Genomic DNA, 18797 nt, shown 5'->3' with positions numbered 1-18797 from the left:
GGGGAGATGGCTAGAACGCAGGTGGAGGAAAACTCGTGCTGGGTCTGATCGAACACGGGTTAGAGCTCACTATTGAGCCTACTCTGTGGCGGTGAGGGTGGCAAAGAGACAGTTCTTTTCCACCAGCATTGCATCTTCTCAGTGTCATCCGGTGGAGCTTTTCCGGGTGGTTCGCGGCCTGTTACACTCTGGGCTAGGGCGTGAGATACTTGAACCCTTGGTAACACGCTGTGACAAGTTTGCACGGCACTTTGAAGATAAAGTCGCACAGATTCGTCATGAATTGGACACCACACTTAACACAGCTCCACTAGTAGAGGCATTCAGAGCACGGTCTGGTTCAGTTTTATTGGATGAGTTTCAGTTATTGAGGCCCGAGGATGTGGACAAGGTGCTTGGCCAAGTCCAGTCGACCACCTGTGTGCTTGCCCCTTGCCCCTCATGGCTCATTACATCAAATAAGGAGGGGATTGCCGGCTGGGTCCAGGAGGTTGTAAATGCCTCCTTGAGAGAGGTAGTGGTGCCGGCCTCTTTAAAAGAGGCAGTAATTAGACCACTCCTGAAGAAGCCTAACCTGGACCCGGAGGACGTTAACAACTACAGGCCAGTGGCTAATATCCCTTTCCTGGGCAAGGTGCTTGAGCGGGTGGTTGCAGGACAACTCCAGGCACTCTTGAATGAACCGGATTATCTAGATCCATTTCAATCGGGTTTCAGGCCTGGTTTTGGAACAGAAACTGCCTTGGTCGCCCTGTGGGATGACTTCTGCCGGGAGAGAGACAGGGGGAGTGCGACCCTGTTGGTTCTCCTGGACCTCTCAGCAGCTTTCGATACCATCAACCATGGTATCCTTCTGGATAGGTTGTCTGAGCTGGGAGTTGGAGGTACTGCATTGCAGTGGTTCCGCTCCTACTTGGATGGCCGATTCCAGAAGGTGGTGCTGGGGGATTATTGCTCTGTGCCATGGCTCTTAAGCCATGGGATTCCACAGGGCTCTATCTTATCCCCTATGCTGTTCAACATATACATGAAGCCGCTGGGGGAGGTTGTCCGGAGATGTGGACTGAGGTGTCATCAATATGCGGATGATACCCAGCTCTACCTTTCCTTTTCATCAAACCCAGGTGAGGCAGTGGCTGTTCTGAACCAGTGCCTGGGCACGGTAATGGATTGGATGAGGGCTAACAAACTGAGACTCAATACAGACAAGACGGAGGTACTGTTAGCAGGTGGCTCATCTGTCCGGCGAGGTGATGTTCGCCCTGTCCTGGACGGGGTTGCACTCTCCCTAAAGGATCGGGTCCATAGTTTGGGGGTGCTCTTGGATCCAGAACTGTCACTTGAGGCACAGGTGAACTCAGTGAACTCAGCTTAGGCTGATATACCTACTACGCCCTTATCTGGACAGAAATAGCCTAGCTGCAGTTATCTATGCTGTGATAACCTCTTGTTTGGATTACTGCAATGCATTATACGTGGGGCTGCCTTTGAAAACGGTCCAGAAGCTTCAGCTGGTACAAAACAGGGCAGCCCGTTTACTAACAGGGACTGGACAGCGAGAGCACATTACGCCAGTCCTTTTATAACTTCATTGGCTGCTAGTCCAGGTCCGGGCCAGATTCAATGTGCTGGTATTGACATTTAAAGCCCTAAACAGTTTGGGGCCAGGTTATTTGAAGGAACGGCTCCTCCCATATGTACCTGCCCGGACCTTAAGATCATCTACAGGAGCCCTTCTCCATGAGCCCCTGCCGAAGGAAGTGAGGCAGGTGGCTACTAGGAGGAGGGCTTTCTCTGCTGTGGCACCTTGGTTGTGGAATGAGCTCCCCAGAGAGGTCCACCTGGCGCCTACACTGTACTCTTTTCGTTGCCAGCTGAAGACCTTTTTATTCTCTCAGTATTTTAATACTTAATTTTAACTTATATTTAAATTTTACTGTTCTAACTTTGTATTTTAATCTTATATCAATTTTGCTGCGTGGTTTTATCCTGGTTGTGCTTTTTATACTGTATTTTTTGAATTTGTGCTTTTAATCTGTTGGTTGTTTTAGTATGGTTTTAATTTTTGTGAACCTCCCAGAGAGCTTCAGCTATTGGGCAGTATAAAAATGTAATAAATAAATAAATAAAATAAATAAATAAATAAGTTTTCAATGCTGTTGGGGTGCATTTGACCTCTACTGTTGGCAGAGGATTAAACAAAGTTTTGAGCTGGTTTCACACAACTTATTTTTCCCACCCTAAGGTAATAACAGCCATCACATGAGCATTTTATAGCACACTTGTTACTGGGCACTCATGGATTTTTGCAGGTCCTTTTCACTATGCCATCCATCTCCTGTTCCTTCTGTTTGTTTCCCCGTCACAAAAAGAATCCGGAAAATCCAAGGGTTTTTTGCTGTAGCGAAAGGTCCACCATTTCCTGCTGTGTGCAAGAGAAGCAGCGGGATAAAAATGCCCACTGAATGGGCCATGTGGTCATTGTTTGCTTCCTATTTCTTGCCCATGTGAAGAAAGAGGAAGCTGCTTGTCCCTATAGTGGGACAGAAAAGCGATGGTAGGGAATCGCTGTTTCCGCCCCCCCGCCCCCCCCCATCTGATGAAGCTCCAAATGTGAGGCTTTTATAGAGCTGGGACATGTGGTTCACATGCCCTAACCACTCTTCATTTCTGAGGCTTATAAAACACTTCTAGAACTGTCTTTACCATTTATCTTTTCATGGCTCTTATTTGTGAACTAACAGAAAACAAATCACTTTATGAGGTAAGGAAAAGTAGTTGCAGGAGTCTTACCTGAGGCCTGAACATTTTATAAATATAGGTGGGAATTGCATTATTTTCTCAAGTTGATGACACATTCAGGTTAGTCATCTAAGTGTAACTTTCTCCCAGAAGTTCTAATATAGTCATGTGTTCTACAGAACTATAAAAATCTGTTATTTCTATTCATGATGCAAGGAAATGAAAATTACTTTGGCTCTACGTTGTATACTGTTGTTAATTAACTTTTTCGTTTCTTCTCTGAAACTGGGAAGGTGATAAGTTGGTTTACATATATCTGATTTACTCACAGCCTGGTTCTAAGCATGTTTACACAAAAGTAAGTCACCAGTAAGTTCAGTAGATCACTTCTTAGTAAGTAAGTTCAACCTTAATTTAATATATGAAGGCTTCAATCCAAAATATATTTGATTGGATCCTAACTTAGGCTCCTGTGAACAGAAGGGGTCCTTCCATCAATGGGACAGTTTTGATCTAGCTGAGAATCCCACTGGTGGCTATTTCCATCAGTTCCCCCTCTCAATGCAGCTCTGACCCTCTAGACCAGATTTCCAGAAAACACAAAGGGCTGCTACAGGAAAATGGTACTGACAAATGTTGTGTTCCCTCCTTCCTGGAAAAAAGTGTCCCCTGAACAGAACTCTCTGCAGGGGATACTCCTGCCAGTGGGAGTAAAGTCTAGATTCAAGCCTCATTAAAACACTATGGTACTCTTCTGGGAGCACACTCGTTACTGGCAACTTATGGATGTTTGCAGGTCCTTTTGACACCATCTGCTTCCTGTGTGTCACCCACTTCTTCTGCTCTTTTTTCCATGTCAAAATAAGACCCGGAAAATCCAATTTTTTTGATTGAAGCAAAACTTGCCACTATTTCCTGCTGTGTGCAGGAAAAGCAGTGCAATAAAAACGCCCACTGAATGAGCCATGTAGTCATTGCTTGCTTCCTATTTCTTTCCCATGCAAAGAAAGAGTAAGCTGTTTGTCCCTACTGTGGGGCAGAAAAGTGTTGGTAGGGAAACACAATTCTGATGACACTCTGAATAAACTTGCATGAGATTGCACTATAAAGCTGAAGTCCTGTGCACATGTACCTGGGAGTGAGTCTCATTGAACATAGTGGGATTTACTTCTAAGTAAATATGCATAGGGTTATGCTGCACATTGACAGTTATAAACATACCTACTGTTGCCATTAAACCAACAGTAAGCATTATTAGGATTGAGCTGTAAGATTTCAGCCTTACTTCGAAGTAAATTCTATTGAAATCAGTGGGATGTACTTCCATGTAAATATTCTTAGTAGAATGGCATTAGTATCATTGATATTTAAATTTAGTAAAGCACTAATATCTGCACTTGATTTTTTATATTGCTTTTCTTGTCCTGACATGTCTTAGCATAGTTTCCAGTGGAGACTATGAATTATATACTGTAGGCGTTGAATGTTGTGTTGTATTATGGGAGCCGTAAATCATTCGAGAGTTGCTTGATTTTTCCTTTGCTTCATAGGTGCAACAAGACCAGTGTTCCCTAAGCCACTTTACACTGAAAACCTGGTAGAAAGAAGCATGGAAATAGCCATAATCTCTCCATTCCAAACAAGTTTTTGTCCTTTTTGGTCTTTGCTTTACTCCTGTCATTCCTTTATTACCAGGCCCTGAAAAATTCTGTTTCATATGGTAGAACCTTGATCAAGAATGAGCTGAGCAAGATTAGTTACAGCAGATAAGAACGCAAGTTGCAGCTTAAGGTTAATTGTTAGACATAATTTTTACTCTGCAGTCTGACAAAACTGAAACACAAGTCAGAACTTGGGCCGTCTTTCATGTTCAGTATTTTGATGTATTATTTCTTGGTATATCTCACAGTATTCATAAATTAAAAGGCTCTGTGGTTTCTCAGTCATTGTGAAATACCTTTAAAGTTCTGTAAAGGGTTTGAATTGGAGATTTTGCCCTGGACTACGTTCAAACACTCAGTTATGTAACCATTAAAGAGAAACGTTACAAATCTGGGAATTATTGTTTCTGGAGCTTAGATTGGCTTGTATAAGAAGTCAGGTCTGGTAAAGAAAACTGCCAGGGATTGCCTCATTGTGCCACTTGTGCAGCACTGATATCAGGTATAGTAGGTGCTAACTAGGCTTTGTTCTTCACTAAGATTTGAACTTCTTGCTTGAAGCAGATTAGTTAATTCCATTTAAGACAGAACCTGGTTAGCATTTTCCACTGTTATGCCTGCGTAACAATTAACCATGGTAAAGGGCTGGGAAAATTAAAAAGGAAATGTGGAAGGGTATGGAGGAAGTGTTTAATCTATGGCCCATTCCTATTTTATAATCATGGATAAAAGATTCCAAGTATTACATCCATACCAGCTCATAGAAGAATCACAAGCTAAACATGAGCAGCAGAATAGTAGATGACTTTATATCTAACACATTCTTGATTATTTTCTTTTTCTGTTTGGTTGATTACTTTGAAATCATAATCCCCAATATGGGCCTATTCAGACAACACTCTAAGCCATGGTTAGGCCACTAACCATTTTGCAGCAAATGGTTAGTGAGCATGTTTAGAACATGGTTATGTAGCCACCTTGGTTGGGAATGGTTCACACAACACACTAAGTAATGGTACACATGACATGCTAAGCCATAATGTTTAGCTCAAAATGCTTAACCACTGTGGTTTAGCATGGCATCTGAACAGGGTCTATACTAATTATAGGGAATTATGACAGCAAAGGGTTACTAACTGGGAACTGTGGCCATGTAGGACCACATCAGACAGTCATTATCTAGAGACTAAGACGTGAGATAGATAGATAGATAGATAGATCTGGGACGGTATTTATTTAATTTAATTTATTACATTTATATCTCATATTTCCTCCAAAGAATTCTTGATGGTATACATGGTTCTCACCAGTTTTATTATCACAATAACCCTGTGAGGTAGTTTAGGCTGAGAAAGAATGCCTGTCGCAAAGTCACCCAGTGACCTTCACGGATGAGTAAGGATCTGAACCTGTGGTCCTAGTCCAACATACTCACAGCTGCACCATATTGGCACTTGTGTGTTTCATTGCAGTCATACCAATTCAGTTCAGTGGATGACTATGTGGTAGTGAAATTGTGACTCTCAGCAGCCTCAGAATGAGATGGATGCTCCCATACAGAGTAGTCAGTGTTCTATATATTGTGTGTCTTCAAGTATTAAACAAGAGTTTCAGAATACAGATTTCTGAAGGGTTTTAGAAGTTTGTTACACACACTTTCCTGGAAGTTTGAATGGTTTTGAAATGTGGCAGGAAATTATATAATATCAGTCAGTTGTATTGTGGGGACTATATAGATGGTGTCAAAGATCTATATAGTTGCAGCAGCCTTATTTAGGGTTTTTCAACAATGAAGAATTTAAACTTGTCAAACTGCAAGACATCCATGATGAAGCTTCTGTTTTCGGAAGGGAACACATGTTCTCTGACAGAAAACATTGCTGCAACTTGCCAAACAAGTTTGCAAGGTGGAAAAAATATTTGTAATTTGTGGTTTCCTAAAGAACAAAAAGTAAGGGTCTCTGACAGTAAGTAATGATTACAAGTCTTGACTGATATGTTAAGGAAGGTAGAATGAAAGAAATCACTTTAAATTAAAACACATGACATAAGATTAAAAGGAAAGAATAAAATTAGTGCACTGATTAGAAGCCCATATTATGCTATACAGCTAATACACCTGGCCTAAAAAAATAAGATTTCTTGTCACAGAAATTGACAAGAAATTATTTCAGTGAAGCTTATTCTAAATACATTTGCTTAAGACTGCAGTCGTTAAGCAACATTGTAAAATTTATTGGTTTCTCCTGTGCTGAATTAGGTACACTAATATTTATTTTATTTGTACCACACTTTTCTACCCAAAAATGGCACTTAAGGCAGCTTAAGCGATGTTCCTTTAGAAGAAGATTGCGTGAATCTTGTATATTTAATTGCATTTAGATAATAATTAAGGCTACAATTAAGCTGCGACTACACACTTAGTTGGGAGAATGTCTCATGGAGTTCAACAGGACATTAACCACAATCATAAATATTAGGATACACAATTGACTCCAAGGGTTGTATTGTTTTGGGGCTGGGGGCCACATGCACGTGTACACACACACACAGCTCACGTACAGCATAAAACTCACACATTACACTCACTTACTCTTGCATGCTCCACTCACTCTCACCCAGCTCCTGCCCAAGAGCATTTCAGAAGCCTGCGTCTGCTTTGATCAGATAAAACCAACACGCTTTCCAGAAACCTCAGTTCTCAAACCACTCACCCATCCAGAAAAATGTGGCTCTTAGTCCTTCTTCCACTTCTAATCTACTCTTTTCCTAAAGGATCTTGACCTTCTACACTGCTGCCTGGATCTTCTTTTGGGTGGGTGGGACAGGAAAAAATGGTTCCTGCCAGAGAAGCCCTGTTCCTAGATTGTCCTAGAAAACCTGCAGGAATCTTAAAAGTCCTATTTCTTAAGATGTTCTGGGAATGCTGTAGGAATGAGGCTTCTGTGACAGGAATGGTAGAACCTGTACCTGGAGCATTTTTCTTTGTTTTTGTTTTGTGTGAGGGCTTGGCTGCCTGCAGTGCACGGGCCACACTTTTTGCACCCTTGCTTTGTATGTTTACTTGGAAATAAGGCTCACAGTGTTCAGTAGCACTTATTATTTAGTGTAGCCTTCAATTGAGTAGACATGCATAGGATTGCTGTTGTAAATGAAAGTTGTTGATATAGATTGCATTATAATTGTTTTATTACTTTGTTTTTACAGTCCAGCTAAACCAAAGAATATTGAATTAAATCTTAAAGCTTCTAAAATTGTACAAGATGTAGAAAATGAGCAAGATTCTATGGACAAAACAGTTAAAATTAACTTCAGTATTGCCAATAAAATATCTATGTTTGAAAACAAACATACTAATCAAAATCAATCTGCTGATGGCTCTACATCAAAAAAAGGCTCTGTATCCAATACATTTGTTGGAAGAGCAAAGCTGAAGTTTGGGAAACAGCATACAGAAAGTGATCAGACGAACAGGATAACAAATAAGGCAAGCAACCGCCAGAAACCATTGCAGAATGGCACAAAGATGAAAGAAGCGTCTTCAGATATAAAAATTAAGTCAGAGGGAAGGATCCAGTCAAGCATTCTAACCAATGAGGAAGTCGAAAAAGTAGTTGAATCTCAGCTTAATCAAAATGGTAAAGAAGATGATAATCAAGTGAACGTTTTCACTTCTGAAAACATTGATGCAGAATTAGCCAAGGATAATCTGCTACCTAAAACTACATCCATACAACTGAGTGAAGAAACTGAAACTTCTGAAAACAATAGCATGAGTATATATGCCCAATCCACATCCCCTGAAAGTCAAGAGAAACATTCCTTGAACGTCGACATCTGTTCCCCAAGTACAGATGATAAAAGTATCATTCAATCTGATCTAGTGCCCAGCAAATCAGAGTTAGAAAACAATATGACTTCTCAAACTGAAAATGAAGACAAAGGGATGACAAATACTGTTTTGGAAGACATACAGATATTTGAAGAAAACATCAGTGAACAGGAAACTACAAGCAGTAGTTGTAATGTTCCTAAAACTGGTAACAGTGATGGTATTTGTGATTCTCCTTCAGACATGGCAAAGTTTACTGAAACACTTAAAAATCTAGACAGCTCTATTTGCATACCTCAGAAAAAGAAAAAGGCCAAACTTCCAAAATCTCCAGCACCTCATTTTGCTATGCCTCCAATTCGTGAAGACAATTTAGAGAAAATATTTGATCCCAATTTATTTACACTTGGGTTGGGAATAAAGAGAGATAAACCGCAAGATCTGACCCCATCCCTACAGCTGAAATTGCAAAGCCTAGAAACTGAGGCTAAAGCCAGACCCAAGCGTGCCTCTGCTGAAAACAGCATCATTCTCCAGTCATTAAAATTAACCAACAGAGCGTATCCTCTACTTAAGCAGGAAATGAGTGGGGAAGAGAGCAAGGATAGTACAGATGGTGACATTAAGAGATCTCGAATTGAAAACAGTGCCATCTTCTCAAGCCTGCTGACATCTGCGACAAAAGAAAACGTTTTTACGCCATCTTCAAATTCTATAAACACTATCACAACATCTTTTGCATCTGAGAAAAGTGTGGATTCCTCAGGACCACCTCCTCTAATGTTTGATATTGCTCAGAAATCAGAGGTAATAGAACAAGTATTATACAGTATAACTGCATAAAAATCATAGTGTATATTTGCTGAAATATATTTCCCCAGTAAGCAGCCTTTGAAGATTATTGTGATTGTGTTGTTCAGTCTCTTTCAGGTTTCAGAGCTCCAAATTATATGGAGAAATATTTACAAACTGATGATGCAAAAAAAGAGAGAGTTTTACAGATGCCAAACTTTGGAAACATTGACACTAGTTTTTCAAGTTGGTTGAAACCTGGGCAACATGAAGCAAATAGTTTCTTAGATATTGAGGTGAGTTTAATGCAGTATGCTTTTGCATAATTGGCATACTGAACTGATTTTTGATTTGATACTGTTTGCCTGCCTGCCCTGTGACCCCCATTAGGGGGCTGTCTTCATGGAGCCGGGTTGGTGCTGCCTCCCTCTTCAATCCCACGCTTCCCTTCTCCTGGGGAGGCTTCTTGTAATCCCGACACTAAGGAGGGAGCACAGGGTTTCTGGGTGGCCATCCAGGTCTCAGAGCTGCCCTCGCCCTCTTCCTGGTGGAAGGCAAGCAATCTCTGGTCACCTTCCACCAGGCTCTGCCCCTGGGTTGGCCACGGAGCAACGTTACATGGCGGAAGTGCCGTGTTGATGTCACTCCCTTTGAAAAAGTTGGGGTAAATCCCAACTTTTTCAAAGCAGAATAACATGGGGAAGCCCCAGGGGGGCTGTGAAGCTGCGCCTGGGTCATCTAACCGATGCGGTGCGGATCCACAGCCTGGGAGTGGCATGGGGTGGTCAAAGCCACCCAGATTGAGGCTCAGGATGAGGGATTGCACCTCCACTCTGCATCTCAGTCAGGTGGCATTGCTGGCATGTAGTAGGTATCGGTTGCTCAAGCAAGCATCGGGTGACTTTGTTGAAACCAGACTGAGAATGCCACTAAAACAATATAGCATTATTAAAGGTTTTAAACATGCAGACATTCAAAATAACCATCAACGTTTTTAAATATGATTAAGCCAACATTAAATAATTGCTACAAATCGCAACAGTAAATCAGCAGCATGTCTAATAATTTTTCATCGGGTAAAATCCACTTTGAAGCCATTTTGAATGCCACCTAAAGAAGCCAACTAAATATCTTGGCAGGGCATTCCTCAGAGTAGGGGCCACCACTGAAAAGGCCTTGTCTAGTTCCTGCCAATCTGACTGAATTTAAAGGCGAGCTTTCCAGCAGCGTGCTGGTTCATATGGACATAGGCAGCCCTATGTATTCTATACCAGCTGGTAAAAGACACTCTTAGCTACTGCAACAACCCGTACTTCCACAGACTGTCATCCCAGACTGTGAACTTGATTCTTCAGTCCCTGATTATCCATATTGGTCATTTAGTGAACAAATCAGTCTTGCAGTCATTTTATAGCAATCTTCTTCAAACAACAGTAATCGCAGTTGTATTGCCTGCCTTGAATCATTTAGCTTAGCGGTGATTTAGAATTGATAGCTTTGCTGACTATGTCATTAAATTCAAAATGCTTCTTCCTATCCCTTGGGACAACTTCCATATCCTCTTCACAATAGTTAACTATGCCACATGCTGCAGTGGATGGGATGAACTATTTGCAGGGCTGGGTTATAGTAATATAACCAACTCTCATGCCTTTATTGGCTAAAGGTGTAGTTCTGCAGGCACTCCTTCCTTGCAATCCTGTGTTCATTCCAGTATGCTTGCAAAAAGATAGGGTTTTATGGCTGTACTGAAAGCATGTTGAACCTGTAACCAAGTTGTTAAATGCTTTACTTCGGCAAGTGTTGTGCTGGGTCAGTAAGATTTTAAAATATGTCAGGACACTTGCAGGCTGGATATCTTTTAATGTGAAATACACTAAAACACAGGCTTCAGAATTTTAAATCTTTTCTTAAGTTATTGAGAAGAATATACCTCATTTCCCGCTTGATTTCTTATGGTTTTTCCCCTTCTGCTTTAACAGGTATTTTCAGGAAACAACCCAAATAAAATTAATCCTAGACCTGGAAAGGTAAGAGTCTTTTTTTAAAATGGATATCTATTTGTCTCTATTTTTCCTTGTTATATTAAAATAGACTGAAGTGCTCTTTGTTTTTTAAATACAGATCATGATTTGCAATAAACCAGATCCATCGAAAAACACTGTTGAAGTTTTTCATGATGTGTTGGATTGCACCTCTTGGGTACTGTCGCCTGTGATTTTAGTTAAAATCATCCGAGGATGGTAAGAATAAAGTCCCATCCCCACTTCTGCTGTTATCCCTGGTTCTAAACTCAGTCACACTGCTGCATATTCCCATTCTGTTTAAACATGCTTTCTTCTCTCCTTCAGTGTATACTTACCAGTTTGGCCTCGGGCCTACATTTTAGCCTTGCTTGATTAAACTAGTTTACTCTGAATTTGTTTTAAGGCATGTTTTGAACTGTCCCAACAAGTACAGTTCTTGATCTAATTCATGTAGAACCTTTATTGTTAACTTTGCTCATGATTTCTCATTTTCCTTCTTTGATGTTCTGAAAGCTTATCCTGTGGCCTTAAGTAACTTCTAAATTTTCACTACATGCTATCTTATTTCTGTCAAATGCTTACTGTTTTCTGGCTTTGAAAAGGCCAACAGGAAAATTGGATTTGCATTATTAAATACTAGGCATCTCTTTAAAACATTTCCTAAAACATTGATTGTAAACTTCAAACAATTTATATGGCTGGATTATGATGTGATTTTGGTAATGGCAGGAATTCTGCCATGTTTCCCATGGCAGAATTCCTGCCATTACCAAAATCCTGCAGAAGTGAAAAGCATACAGAATTAGACTAATAAAATTTAGAAATTTCGCAGAAGCATAACAGTTTGTTAGTCAAAGCAAAAGAACTTGGTTTTAGTGCAGGAAGATATGACTGTAACTCTCTTTATCAACATTTAAAACTAGCCATTCACCAAAGCTTGGGTACATAGGATTGGTACAAATACAATAAAGGATAGTTCTTTGCTACCCACAAATCATATCTTCAACTTAAAAGTTTTTTATTCATGTATAAAACTTGTCATCTCTCCACAAGGTGATGTACAATAATTATGGTGAAAACTGCAAACGTGGAAATACTATTTTTGAGTTGAGCTGTCTGGAAAACATGTCTTTTGATTGGTTGTGACTTACTTGCTGTGGTTCAGTGTCTAAAGAATGGTGGTATACAGCATGTGACTGATCATCTAATAATCCTCAAAAGTTTAGAATTTCAAGCTGTTTGTTTTGTTCCATTACAATAACATACTTCATCTGCTTTGTTCAACCATCTTGTTTGATGGATTCATCCTGTATGAGACCAACAAAACCAGAATGAATTTTATGCTGTTCAGATTTGCAAGTTAAATATATGTTAATTGCACACCCTTGGCTATGCTCTACTCCTTATTATACAATTATAGGGTGCACACCTTTCACATGTGTAGAAACTTCACATACAGTTATCCAATGGCACACTTCTTATCAGAGGCCCAGACACAACATACTCATGCTTTTTGTAGGAGTAATCCACACTCTAGGTGCCTGAAAAGGAGCAGACCAATGGATAATTGTATTGGGGTGGGGCAACTGACATTATTCGGAATGGTGACATTATTGGGAATGGTGAGTTGTAGTGCATCTGGCACATATCCAGCAGATTGGTATTAGCAGATCACTTATGGATATTCCTTCTGTGAATGTAGAGTTGCCCTTTGGCACACAGAGGAGGAAGAATATGCCCATAATTATTATAAACTTAAAAGTGATCAGGCTATACTTTGCATAGAGTCTGGTATCCAAAATGCAAAGTTATTGCACTAATCAAGCATGTCTGTCTTCTTTTCTCCTGCCTCTTTCTAGTTCCTTGCTTCACACTCTTCCTTGTGATTCCTTCTAGCTCTGTGTTTATGGTTTTTCTTCAACCTCCTTCTTGCTTAATCTCCTGTCTTTGACCACCTGGTACAGCTTTTGGGCCTTGACTCTGCTCTTCAGACCTGCCATTTGTATCTGATTGAAGCACTGTACTTTCAGCAGTTGATATATGGCCTGATTCTGGCTCTGTGGTTTTGAATGAGCTTTGGACATCTGTTTCCTCATTTCCAGCCTGGCTAACTTCTCAATCTCCATTCTGACTCTGATCTTTTGAGACTGACATCAACCTGTCCCACCTTCTCGCTAGATCTTCCCTTTTAGTGACTGTTCCGCCAGGTGAAGTATGTTCATATTCCTATATTGGGCCGCTTAGGATGTAGGTCACCCTGTTCCTCCTTCCAGTCATCTCCTGACTCTGCTAGCTCACAGTAAATGCCATAAATGCCCCACAGCTCATAACCAAGGCTACAATGGTAATAGTTACAAGCTGCAAGGAAATAAAAAATGAAAATGAATTACTATTTGCCACATATGCACATTTCCCTAGAGTTTTCAGGACTGTGGCATGGCCAGTGATGTCCAGTTACCTTTGGTGAGAGCTGCTAAAGGAGCACTTATAAAAACTGCTTCCCTTTATAAAATACTTTCATGATGCTTTCCCCTTCTTCTTCTTCTCAGTCTCTCCATAATGAAGAAAATTTTGTGCCATGTATTTTGTGAGGATGGGGAGCATGTGTACTCATACCAGTTTTTGTTTTGAGTTTTGCTTACTGGCTAATTTAAGCATAGCACAGTAGCTACCAAAAGAAGAAATTCCATAACTTTGGTGAATGATGTGGAGAAGAGATTATGGAGAAAAAAATCTTTGAACCAAAGGGGTTTTTTTTTTAGCCTGCAGTATCTTTGAATCTCAAGAAATGTGCTTTGGTTTCATCAGTCTTAATTTTCTTTGCAACAGTATGTTGCAAAAATCTTCAAGCGAACACTTTATAAGAATTCTTTTACGTAGAGACTTTTATTTACTTTTAACTAGCCAATGATTGCTAGCCACAATGACAATCTTTCTGAAAAACCATTCAGTTGAAGATTCAAAATTTTCTTCTTCTCAGGAGTGGCAAACTAAATGCTTTGACTAATTTTCATTTGGAATGGTTCAGCTTTTCTGTTTGTACTTTATTTGATAGTTGGATTTTGTTTGAAAAGCCAAACTTTGAAGGGCCATCAATTCCTCTGGAGGAAGGAGAAATAGAACTCACAAATCTTTGGGGAGAAGGACCATCTGACAACAAAGATGAATGCAAATCTCCTGAGCCTGCAGTGATTGGTTCAATCAGGCATGTAGTAAAGGCAAGTAAGGACTTGACTAGACTGTAGCTTGCTGCTGCTCTAACTTGGTAGACTATATTGGTTCACAGGGCTTTCATCACCATTGTAGCTTCTAAGTGCTGCTGAATTATAAATGAATCCTGCATATTTATATTAGTACGCCCTACTGTGGAGTTTTGGTGGTAGTCTTGTTTCCCACTGCACTGGTGAAGTTGCAGTTTGTCTACTGTCATCACAAATATTTCTCTTTGTATTATTTTGCTTGGTCAAATATATAATAGCATAGTCTTGTAATACTTGAACAAAATGGATCTCCTACCGTACATGTGCCTTTATATTCCATTTCAGCAACATTGGTGGAGCCAGTTAGCCATGGTTTTATCCTGCAGTGCTGTTTTAATGTGTAAAGGTCCCTCCCATGCAGTCATCTAGCCAGGATCAGGTCAGACAGTCTGGGTGGGATGGACCTGTATGATTGCTCCATATGGTGTTGGGCTTTTCAGCATAGCAGCAGTATGGATTCACCAATGGCTAAGTGTTTCCTATAACTATTATTATTTATTTATTTATATAGCACCATCAGTGTACGTGGTGCTGTACATAGCAAAATGATAAAATAGCAAGACCCTGCCACATAGGCTTACATTCTAATAAAATTGTAATAAAACAATAAGAAAGGGAAGTGAATGCACCAAACAGGCACCACAGTTCCCTTTTATGTCAATCAGAATAAACAAAGGCAGCAGAGAGGAAAGCTGTGATGTCAGCTGTGATGATGGGCACAGATCTAACTCATTATTTCTGTCTTCACTCCTTTTTCTCTTGTGGAGATATTTGCTTGCCTTCAAAGTTGTGCAATGTGAACGGTATAAACTCCATGTCTATAAACTACACCAGTTCACAAATATATTTGACTCTTGTTCAGCACTGGTAAACTCAGTCCAGTTCAGTCCAGCTAAGTTGAGCCACATGTGTAAGCTGGCTTCTGTGTGTGTATCATTTGCTGCAAAACCTGTAATGCCAACAAATGCTTTTGGCATTGCACTAGAGGTCATTTATGCTAGCACAATGTGATTTACGTTTGCACTAGTCTCAAATTGGATACTACCCCTTCTATCTATTAATCTAACGCTGCTTTCCTTTAAAAGGTTAAAATACTGGAAATCTGGAATGCTGCATTTTTATGGAGGTTATCAAAGGCTATCTTGTTTATGACAAAATGTTTTTCAGTATCACAGAGAAGCAATTTCATTACATGTATCAAAAGAAAATCTACCAACTCTGGCAGCCTTTAGCTACTCTTGAATTAAACAGCTAAAACTCAGAGGAATGCATTTGTATATATTTGTTACCTTGTAAACTGTTTTTAAATGGACCATAGCCATTAGGGTATGGATAGGATTATATTGTCATCATCATATAAATTTTCTCAGTTCGGGTTTGAGGTCCATTGCCCTGTATTTCCAATTGGGGGAAAGTTGTTAGATACGACTGCATCTGAGGTCTTTGGGAGCTGCTGTTAATCAGGATTGATAATATTAGGCTTTGTAGGCCAATAATAGAACTCTGAATAGTGTTACTTTTATGTTTTTTCATTTTCATTTTATCATTTTACCAGGATTATAGAATGTGCCGAATTGACCTGTTTACGGAACCTGAAGGGTTAGGTGTTGTAAACTCATATTTTGATGACACTGAAGAAACACGGTTTGGTTCTGCTCAGAAGACATGTTCTATCCAAGTGCATTGGGGCATGTAAGTATATGGATATGTATGGATTAAAAAATGCATCGGCAGTAGGTTTCAAATACCTAGATTCTGAAACAGATTTATACATGAGATTATACTTCTTTTAATTCAGTTTTTTAGTGAATGATGATAATCTAAAATATGATTTATTGGGTTAAATCCAGTGATGAGCTAGCAAAAGTCTGCTACCATGATGGACTTTCTTCCTTTCTCCTGCAGCCATCTGTGCTGCCTGAAAATCTGCTCTGGAGGTTTTCCAGAGCAGGAGCTATGGGTGTGGGAGAACAAATTGCCTCCTCCCAGTTCCACTACTACAACCCATTGATTAAACCTTAATGTTTTAAATGTAATATATACTTTGTATATATTAGTTAATACCAGGTAAACATTCCTGTCACCTTGTTATACATCTGTGGTGAAATATATCTAATTAAACTAGAGATTGTGGTTGTAACTATGTGCCTTGAATTGATTTTGTACTAGTGGTGATAGGATAATGGGAAAGATTGTACTTCACTGAGTATGGAGTGCATCTCCATACTCAGTGAAGTATTATTTGAATCCTTCAGCTTCAAATAAATTAACAGTACATGTTCCAGCATTGTATTAGACTGATATACCTATACTTACTAAATGTGTAAACTACCAAGATATTCTTCAGAGTTTTAGGGTGCAATCCTATGCATTTTTAGACGGAGGTGGAGGGCGGGAAGCCCTACTACTCCCAGCATGCCCCAGCCAGCATAGCTGGGAGTTGGACTTTTTTCTGTCTACACTTGCATATGATTGTGCCTTTATTTAATCATTTATTCATTTTTATTTATTACATTTCTATACTGCCAAAGCTTTCTGGACAGTTTACAAGACAAGTTTTAGTAAGCATTTCAGAAATGTGTATGGCTGAAGTCGAGAATTAAAATAAAATTACACAGGACAAAGGAGAAAAACTTATACTAAGAGGAACAGACTGATGTTATTTCACTTGCCTTTAGGTATTTATAGAATGGGATGATGAACGCTGGTTACTTGTTTTTTTGTAGACAGGAAATGTTTACAAGTGTCATTCAACTAACCGAATCGAAAGTCCTTTGTATGCCACCCTGAGCTCCTTGAAAAATGGACAGTATATAAATATGTTAACCTAAATCAATCAAGGGTTGGATAGGAACGCACTGAGATTTGATTCTACTCTTGTATAAACTACTTTACTGTACACTCTTCAAGATTCTACAGATGGCTGTTTATACATCACCAATACTGGTAGAAATGATTTGAGAGGGAGACAATGATTAAGGACCTTGCTTGTGCTTTCCTGTTCCTATACTGGATGAAATGTGTTCTCCCCACTGCATCATTTATTGAAAAATATTAGCTTTTGCAGTGAGCCATGGCAAAACAGAAGAACCAGTTTTCATCATTCTTCAGCATGCCCTTATGAATGTAGATCATGGTGTGGTTGGGAATTCGGGGAATGAGGAACATGCTTATGGTAGGTGTGGCTGTGAATGAAGCTGCAGACGTGCCCTAGCAAGTACTTGTATCCATGTCATAATAACAGCCCATGTAGCTTAAGCTGGCACTTGTTTATGTATATGCCACAGTGAAAGTCTGAAACTTAGTAAATGTCGACATTTCTATGTGATTGCTGATAATAGCTTTATTTATTTATCTTTCAGGTTTGGATACTGCCCTGCCCTTCAATATGTAATTATCAGGGTGGTTTCCAAAAGTTAAAATAATGTTTGGGGTTTTTTAAAGCAACAACAACAACACAGTAATACACCAGTAAAATCATTTTAAAAAAATCTGGATAAACGCAGCAGTAAAATTTAATAATAAAAATTATTTCAGAAGGTTAAAAGCCCCAGGGGGAAATCCTTCAGCCTGCAATCCTATACATATTTATCTGGAGTAATTCCCACTAAATCCAGTGGAATATCCTTCTGAGTATATAGGATTGCATTGTTAGATGATAAAAGCCCAGGGGAAATAAACATGTTTTATCTTACTGTTTATGAGAGCAGTGCCACTGAGTCTATTCTCTTGGCAGACAGACGCCATTGGATTTCATCTCTTGTCATCTCCTATATAGCCACTGACCATGGTGAGGCCTCCTTCACGTTAATAATGCAATTGAATCATGCATTCCCAGACAATTCAATGAACTTTTTTAAATTAAAAAGGACTCCACTTTAAACCTCTTACTGTTTTCCCTATGTAGATGGCTGCTATATGAAGAACCGGGTTTCCAGGGAATCCCTTTAATGTTGGAACCTGGAGAATATCCTAATCTATCCTTCTGGGAAAAGAAAGAAGCATATATTAGGTCTATGAGGCCATTGAAAATGGTGAGATAATGATATGATGTGAAGCCTGATAGGATAGCTGTCACTTTCTCGTGCTCTGTAAAACTGTTTTTAGATTCAAAATAGCCTAAGGCAATTTGTAAAGTTAAAATATGGTTGAATCCAAAGGAATTCTTCTGTTGAAGGAGGGCAACCTTTGGATGCAACCTATACATTTTAGTAAACTTTCATTTTGACCTAATACTATTAATTGTAGTATTTAATTTTATGTGAAATTCTATTCCCTCTGAATTAAAAAAAATCAAATTTAAATGTATTCAACATTTTATATTTGGGATGTTAGGAAATGGAAAAGAGCTCTTGAATCATGCTGTTAACTTATTTAACAAAATTGAAAGTTTTCCAGTAATCTTTTTTCCTTCTATTTTTGTAGGGTGGACGCAAAGTTGAATATCCTGAGAGCCCAAAGGTAAACAGATTTATATATAACT

At 39.4% G+C, this 18797-nt stretch overlaps 1 protein-coding gene across 1 annotated transcript in view; it reads left to right on the top strand.

The window, feature by feature from the left end:
• Positions 1 to 18797, top strand: part of CRYBG1 (crystallin beta-gamma domain containing 1) — a 118858-nt gene that overhangs the window by 71447 nt on the left and 28614 nt on the right. Inside the window, exons 4-11 of the mRNA XM_063124838.1 lie at positions 7611 to 9042; positions 9156 to 9323; positions 11010 to 11057; positions 11152 to 11270; positions 14110 to 14272; positions 15870 to 16006; positions 18222 to 18348; positions 18740 to 18775. Of these exons, the coding sequence (XP_062980908.1) occupies positions 7611 to 9042; positions 9156 to 9323; positions 11010 to 11057; positions 11152 to 11270; positions 14110 to 14272; positions 15870 to 16006; positions 18222 to 18348; positions 18740 to 18775 (2230 nt within the window). The remainder of the gene's footprint in view (positions 1 to 7610; positions 9043 to 9155; positions 9324 to 11009; positions 11058 to 11151; positions 11271 to 14109; positions 14273 to 15869; positions 16007 to 18221; positions 18349 to 18739; positions 18776 to 18797) is intronic.

Source organism: Elgaria multicarinata, chromosome 4 (genome assembly GCF_023053635.1).
Source record: "Elgaria multicarinata webbii isolate HBS135686 ecotype San Diego chromosome 4, rElgMul1.1.pri, whole genome shotgun sequence".
Classification (NCBI taxonomy): domain Eukaryota; kingdom Metazoa; phylum Chordata; class Lepidosauria; order Squamata; family Anguidae; genus Elgaria; species Elgaria multicarinata.
Note: the sequence above shows the minus strand (reverse complement) of the source record. Positions and strands in the feature narration are given on the sequence as shown.